At 45.6% G+C, this 7,692-nt stretch overlaps 1 protein-coding gene and 1 pseudogene across 1 annotated transcript; both read right to left on the bottom strand.

The window, feature by feature from the left end:
• Positions 1-4,089: 4,089 nt before the first annotated feature.
• LOC125931415 (60S ribosomal protein L35-like) lies at positions 4,090-4,458 on the bottom strand. Its single transcript, XM_049643303.1, has one exon. It carries the CDS (start codon positions 4,456-4,458, stop codon positions 4,090-4,092), a length of 369 nt encoding a protein of 122 aa, XP_049499260.1.
• Positions 4,459-6,912: 2,454 nt separating this feature from the next.
• Positions 6,913-7,320, bottom strand: LOC125932030 (histone H3.3-like; annotated as a pseudogene).
• Positions 7,321-7,692: the final 372 nt, after the last annotated feature.

Here is a 7,692-nt window from a genome sequence, read left to right as displayed (position 1 = left end):
CCATGGCCTCTCCTGCCCACGGTACTTTCTGTAGCGCCTCGGTTCTTACAGCGCTTTCAAAAGCGCCCATCTCCCGTGCTTGGGTCTTCAAAGACTCCACCGGCCGACAGAATGCCCACAAGAGTCAAAAGAAGGAAGGTCGTAGTCTCCAGGGGAAGGGGAGGGATTCCGCGCATCGCGCTTCTGAGTGCACCTCTTGATTGTTTGGTTTTGCCTCTTTATTTATTTTTGTCCCTCAGGGCTTCCGACGAAGATCCGGAGTTCCCTCAACACTCTCCTTCTGGGTCAGGTCCTGACATCTACCCTGAGAGCCCTCCTCCAGGCAAACTGCCGACCTCTTTTGGAGAGGATTCCCCCCCCCCCCCCCCCCCCCCCGGCCTCCCCGAGGAGAGCCTGAGCCAGGACATCAGCACACCCGGGACATCAGGGCAGAATGCTTGGCCATTCCCAACGCGCTCCACTCCGCAATCCCTACCATTACTGCCGGGTTTCTCTTTATCTCCTTTTAAAATCATCCATTAGTGGGAATGTGCGTCATGCCTTATCTATCACACAGAAAGAAGTCAACCTCCTTAACTATTCTGGTTTAAGGAGCTTCCTAAGCACTTTGCACAAATTATCAGCTAACCTATCTGATTACATGATCATCATCTGAGCTAATGGCCTTTCAATCGGCTTCTCTCGGAGCTCAGTGGGTCTCTGTGGGACTTGTCTCTCACTCGTGCCAAATACTGACTCCATAGCTTTCTGTGCTGATTTATGCCCCCGTCGTTTTTGGTGATGTCCTTTCTAAATATCATAATTACAGAGATAAGCTGTGGTGTTTAATTTGAGCCCAAAAATGTCATAACACCATCAATTTTCCTAGCATCGCTTCACTATTGGTCTGTTGAACACAGAAGTGTGGAACATCCATGGTTACTGAAATCAACAGAGAGATTTTAAAGGCAAGTTTTATCTCCCGTGAAAAAAGCACTCTTTTATCTTACAATCGTGATTATTTTTGGATATCTAGATTAAAGCCATGCTATTTTATCCCCACTCTGCCCACCGCCAAAAAAGTCTGTTTCTACAACATTCTATAAAGTCATTTTCTTTCTATTTCCCCATTCCACTTGGAGTGACTAAGCTGTGGGTACCCATGAAAATTTTGAGTTCTACAGTCTTACGCTACTGGATGTAAACAATATATTGGAAAATATCAGTAATGAAAATGAACCAGTGAGGTCTTCTCCACAAGCGTAGCAATTTGCATAAGAGGGCTGCACATAAACGGAAAACTCCACTTTCTGCACAGAAATCTTGCTTATTTTTTGTTAAACTTTTTTTTTTTTCTGAGAGAGAGATAGAGTGAAAGAGAGCATGCATGGACGTGTGCCCGTGCATGAGGGAGGGGCAGAGAGAGAGGGGGACAGAGGATCCGAAGTGGGGTCAGAGAGCCCGCTGCGGGCTCGAACTCACAAACCGTCAGATCATGACTTGAGCTGAAGTCAGACGCTCAATCGACTGAGCCACCCAGGCGCCCCTGGAAATATCACTTCCTAATTAAAATCGCTCCATCTGGAAACACTGGAGTCATCTTCGACTCATACACTGGTCACTCACCGGTAGGTTCCCTCAACGTCGTCTCTTCCACGCCCACCGCCAGTGCTGGGGCTCCGCACTTCGTGGCTCGATGCCCCAGTGGCCCCTGACCGGTCTCCTTGACTCTGATCCAGTCCATTCATCACCGACTTTGTCAGCTTAAAATGAAAAGCAACTCGTCTCTCAACCATCTCCCTGGTTCCTCAGATGGACACACTTTAGCTCTTGCTTCTGATTAGTGATCCATTTCTAGATAATGTGTATACATCACTGCTTCTTGATGTATTGTTGCACATTGCGCCCCTTTACTTTCTGCCCCCCAACCTTCCCCCGGGGTGGTCTTTTCACTTTTTTTTTTTTTTTTTTAGCTCCTCTCTTGATGACTTTTGTAAGTTTAAGTAATACGTTAACAATTTTATTGCACGTTTGAGCAACTTTCGACGGGGTTTCTGAACTACTCATCCGGTACGACGATGCTTGGTGGGGCTGCTGCACAGCTGTGATGCTGGAGCGTGTCCTCCCTGCCCACTTTGGTGGCTTATACACACCGTCTCCTGGCTACACGCTTTCCCTGGTCCGCTTACTCCCTTGTATATTCTGTTAGCCTTCTGAGAGGGACGTGCATTTTGGCACGTTTGCAAATTCCTTTTACCCTTTTCTCAACCTTGAGCAGTACTTGGGCTATGTGTAGGGCTGTAGCTGAAAAACTGAGCCTGCGTTTTGAAGGCGCTGCCCCATTATCCCCTGGCATCTGGTAGTGCTGGTGAGAAACCCAATGTGAGTGTGCTTATCATTGCTTCGTAGGTAAGCTAACGTTTTCTCTTCAGGGCTGTGCTATCTTCTTATCCTGGCTCTTCTGAAATGTCACGGTGATGGGTCCAGGTGTGGAGCTTTTTTTTTTTTTTTAAGGGTATTTATTTTGAAAGAGAGAGCGTGCACGTGCATGCCCGAGCAGGGGAGGGGCAGAGAGAGGGGGAGAGAATCGCAAGCAGGCTCCGCGCTGGCAGCACAGAGCCCGACGTGGGGCTCGAACTCACGAACCGTGGGATCGTGACCTGAGCTGAAGTCAAGAGTCAGACGCTTAACCGACTGAGCCACCCAGGCGCCCCCCCCCCCCCCCCCCCCCGATGTGGAGCTTTAACCTTTAACCTGGGCTGGGCACTTACTGGGCTCCCGCACTTGGAACACTGAAGTCTGATAGCCCCAGGGAGTCGGCTTTTGTGTCTTCTACCAGTTCCCTCCTTCCACTTCTGTCTTTCCAGAACACCTGTCTATTGGATGTGAGACAGCCTGTATTGAATTTCTATCTTTTATAGTTTTCCTCCCACTTCGGTTCTTCTGTCAGTTTTGTTCTGCCTAGAAGGCGATTTCCATATTATATTTTAACTAAAATTTACATTTCGGCGGTCGTATTTTTAATTTCCAAGATCTTTTCCTGACCGTACCTATTTCATAACATTTTCTTTGGGTTGCGGAACACTTCCCTGTTTGGCGACTGCCTCCGCCCCCTCACAGACGGAGATGCTGGCTGCTGCTGCCGTCGCCGGGGCTGCTGCTCCTTCTCGTTCTGTTCCTCTTCTTTTTCTTTTTTTCCCTCTTCCTCTTCTGCTCTCTTCCACCTTCCTTGCTTCCTGTCTTCCGGCTCCTCCTGCTCTTCTGTTCTCTGAATCACTTGTCTCCCTTCTTGTCACTTTTCCCCAGCTTTCCTGAGGTATATTGACATGGGACAAATACAAGTTTTAGGTGTACGTGGCGATAATTATACATTTGTGTATATATGGTGAAATGTGTATAGTGTATACACTAAAACCTTGGTGTGCGAGCGTAATTCGTTCCGGAAACACGCTTGTCATCCAAAGCGCTTGCGTATCAAAGCGAATTTCAAGAACCATTGGCTCAGTTGTGATCATGTGACTTTGGGCGTCACGTACGACTCGTATTGCAAGACCAAGACGTCGTTCGTTTGTCAAGTTAAAACGTGTTAGAAATGTTGGCTCGTCTTGCGGAACATGCGCAGAACAAGTTAGTCACAATCCAAGCTTGTACTGGATGCATAATATACATACAGTGAAACGATGGCCACATAAGGTTTGGTTAACACATCGGTTCCCTCATATAATTACCATTGTTTTGGTGAGGACAGCTAAGGTCGACTGTCTTTCAGCTCGAAAGTAGACAATTCGGTATTGTGGGTTACAGTCACCATGCTGTACATTAGATCCCGGAACTAATTCATCGATAGCTGGAGGCTTGGAGCGTTTGACCAACATGTTCCCATTTCCACCATCCCCACGCCTGACGACCACCGATCTACTTTTTGGTTCCAGGAGTTCAGCCTTTTTAGATTACGCATGTGAGCGCGAACACACGTGTGTTGTGCTCTGACTTCTTTCACTTAGCGTAATGCCCTCAGAGTCCGTCCGTATTGTCGTAAAAGGCGGGACTTCCTACTTTGTTAGTGTGGCTTTTTTCTTTTTTCTTTTTTTTCAAAATTTTATTTCAATTCTAGTTAAACGTGCAGTGCGAAGTTGGTTTCGGGAGTGAGTTTGTTTGTGTTTCACTGATGCTGACGCTCAGGCCTTGATTGCACAGCGAGCGTAGCCACCCCTGCTGCTGCTTCTTGGGCTTCAGGTTCCGCTCATGCTTGTTCTCACCCTCGTAGAGTTTCCCGGGGTTCTTTTTCTGAGCCTGGTTGATGACGGTGAGAACACGGGCGACGGATTTGTGAACAACTCGGATCTTGGAGAGCTTGGAGGCTGGGCTGCCTGTCACTTCGGGGACGCACAGCTGGGACAGCTCCACCCTCAGGACTTCCAGCTCTTGAAGCACCGCCTCCTTCTTGCCGCGAAGGTCTCGAGCCTTAATCTGGACCATGTCGGCACAATCCACCGCCAGGATTTCCCACTTTTGTATGGCAGGATGATACTCCATAACGCGCACACACGCGCGCACACACACACACTCACACAGTCACACACACACTCACACTCACACACGCACACACACACACACACACACACACACACACACACACTACATTTTCCTTATTCATCCATCATCCAGTTCTCTCTTCAGGTCTGTTAATATTTGCTTATTGTATTTTGGGGCTCCAATGTTGGGTGCACATATATTTACAATGGTCGTATCCTCTTGATGAGCTCACCCCTTTATCATGATATACCACCTCCTCTGTCTCTTTTTAAAAAATTTCTTTAATGTTTATTTTTGAGAGAGAGGGGGGGGGGGTGGGGAGGGGCAGAGAGAGAGGGAGACACAGAATCCGAAGAAGGCTCCAGGCTCTGAGCACTTAGCACAAAGCCTGACATGGGGCTTGAACCCAAGAACCTTGAGATCCTGACCTGACCTGAAGTTAGATGCTTAACTGACTGAGCCACACAGGTGCCCCTTTAGACATCTTTTTAAGTTTATTTATTTTGAGAGCACAAGCAGGGGAGGGGCAGAGAGAAAGGGAGAGAGAGAATCTCAAGCAGGCTCCAGGCTCGAACCCACGAACCATGATAACATGACCTGAGCTGAAGTTGGCTGCTCCACTGACTGGCCGCTCACCCAGGCACCCCTGTCTCTCGTTACAGGTTTGATTTGAAGTCTATTTCATCTGATAAAGTGTAGCTACCCCTGGTCTCTTTTGGTTTCTGTTTGCTTGGAATATTTTATTTTCTATTCCTTCACTTAGGCTTTACATGTGTCCTTAAATTTGAAGTGAGCCTCTTGTAGGCAGCATATGGTTACATCTTGTTTTTTAATCCTTTCAGCCACTCTATACATTTTGATCGGAGAATGTAATCCATTTACCTTTAAAATAATTATTGATATGGGGCATCCAGGTGGCTCTGTCTGTTAAGCCTCCGACTCGATTTTGGCTCAGGTCGTGATCTCCCGGGTTCGTGAGATAAAGCCTTATGTCGGGCTCTGTGCTGGTAACGCAGGGTCTGCTTGGCACTTTCTCTCTCCTGTCTCTGCCCCTCCCCCACTTGTGCTTTCTCTCTCTCTCTCTCTCTCTCAAAATAAATAAATTTAAAAAGTAATGATTGATAAATAAGGACTTACTAACGCCATCTTGTTATTTTCAGGCTGTTTTGTCATGTTCCTTTTTTCCTTTTTGGATGTCTTCCTTTGCAAATTGATGATTTTCCATAATAGAATGCTTTGATTCCCTTCTCTATCTTTTGTGTATCTAACTATAGTTTTTGTTTTGTGGTTGCCATAAAACTTACATAAAATTTCTTATAAATGGCAGTGTTTTTAAAGCTGGTAACAACTTAGCTGTGATCACATACAAAAACTCTACCCTCTTACTCCTTCCCTGTATTTATGTTTTTGATGTCACAATCTACCTCTTTTTATATTGTATATAATTTAACAAATGATCATAGAAATAGTTACTTTCAATACTTTGGTCCTTAATCCTTTATACTTGAGTTAAGTGATTGACACACCACAATATTACAGTGTTAGAGTATTCTGAGTTTGACTATGTATTTACCTTTGCTGGTGTGTTTTATTTTTTCGTATGTTTTCACGTTGCTAATCATTATTCTTTTGTTTCTGCTTGAAGAACTTCTTTTCGCGTTTCTTGTAAGATGCGTCTAGTGCTTGTGAACTCCCTCAGCTTTTGTTTGTTTGGGAAAGGCTTTATCTTGTCTTTATTTCTGAAAGAAAGACAATTTTGCCTGGTAAAGCATCCTTGGTTAGCAGGGTTTTTTTTTTTTTTCCCAGCACTTTGAATATATCATCCCACTCTCTCCTGTCCTGCAAGATTTCTGCTGAGAAATATGCTGATAGCCTTATGGGTGTGCCCTTATAGGTGAGAATTGTTTTTCTTTTGCTTCTTTTAAAATCCCTTCTTTGTCTCAACTTTAGATAGTTTTATTTTAATGTATCTTGGAGAAGATCATTTTGTGTTGGACTTTTGGAGGGACCTATTAACTTCATGAATGTTGATGTCCAGATCTTTCCCCAGGTTTGGGAAGTTTACAGCCATTCTTTCTTTTTTTTTCCCCCAGAAAAATTTAACAAGTTTATGTATAATTGTTATAAAGTTGAACTGCTGAAACATGTTCACTACAACATTTTGACTTTCATTAACGCTTTATGTCCCTGCATTTATATCGAAAATTCACACACAAGTGAAAATGGAAAAACTGCCAATACCTCATTTCTGTCCCCGATTTTTCCACTTGCCGTCGTATACCTAGGTACCTTTTGACCCCATGGGAAAAAATATAGCTAATGTTCGGAACTACCAATAACAGGAAGAAGAGAAATATTTTTTTTGAAGAACGAGATGTTTTCCATCACAGCGGATGCTTACGCATGTTCTCCACATATGTGGCGTGCTAACTGGATGTCGTTCGGCCTGACTGTTACACGTTTGGCCTGGATAGCACGCACGTTGCCGTCTGCCGACACCCACCTGATCGGCCTCGCTTGCCTCCGCCAGGCGTCGATGGCCACACTCTGGAAGCTCAGATCTGTTTTGAAGTCCTGAGCGATTTCTCACACTAGACGCTGGACCGGGAGTTTGTGGATCGGAAGTTCAGCCGACTTCTGATAACGTCTAGTGCGGTGGAGGGCCACGGTACCAGGCCTGTAACGACGAGTTTTCCGCACCCCTCCGGTAGAGGGTGCACTCTTGCCAGCAACTTCTGAAGCTAGTTGCTTCCTGGGCGTTTTACCACCAGTGGATCGGTGGGCAGTCTGCTTTGTTGGAGCCATGGCGCAGAGACCTCCTTACTTACCCCCCTTCACCTTGGGCTGGAACTCGGTGGGCCAGACGTGGCGTTAGCGTTAGCGAGTGATGGCACTGTGACAGTGGCTATAAAACACCAGCCATTATTTCTTTAAAAAAGCTTTCCGCCCCTTTCTCCTGCTCTTCTCTTTCTGGGAATTCCAGTAACATGTAGATTGTTTGTGTTAATGGTATTCTGTAATTTATGTAGGCTTTCTTCACTCGTTTTTGTTTTTGTTTTGTTTGTTTGCTCTTCTGACTAGTTGATGTCAGTGAAATGTCTTCTCAATTACCTATTCTTTCTTCTGCTTGGTGAAGTCTGTTGTTGAAGCTCTCTATTGAATTTTTCAGTTCATTCA

This window comes from Panthera uncia, chromosome X (assembly GCF_023721935.1).
Source record: "Panthera uncia isolate 11264 chromosome X, Puncia_PCG_1.0, whole genome shotgun sequence".
Lineage (NCBI taxonomy): Eukaryota > Metazoa > Chordata > Mammalia > Carnivora > Felidae > Panthera > Panthera uncia.
Note: the sequence above shows the minus strand (reverse complement) of the source record. Positions and strands in the feature narration are given on the sequence as shown.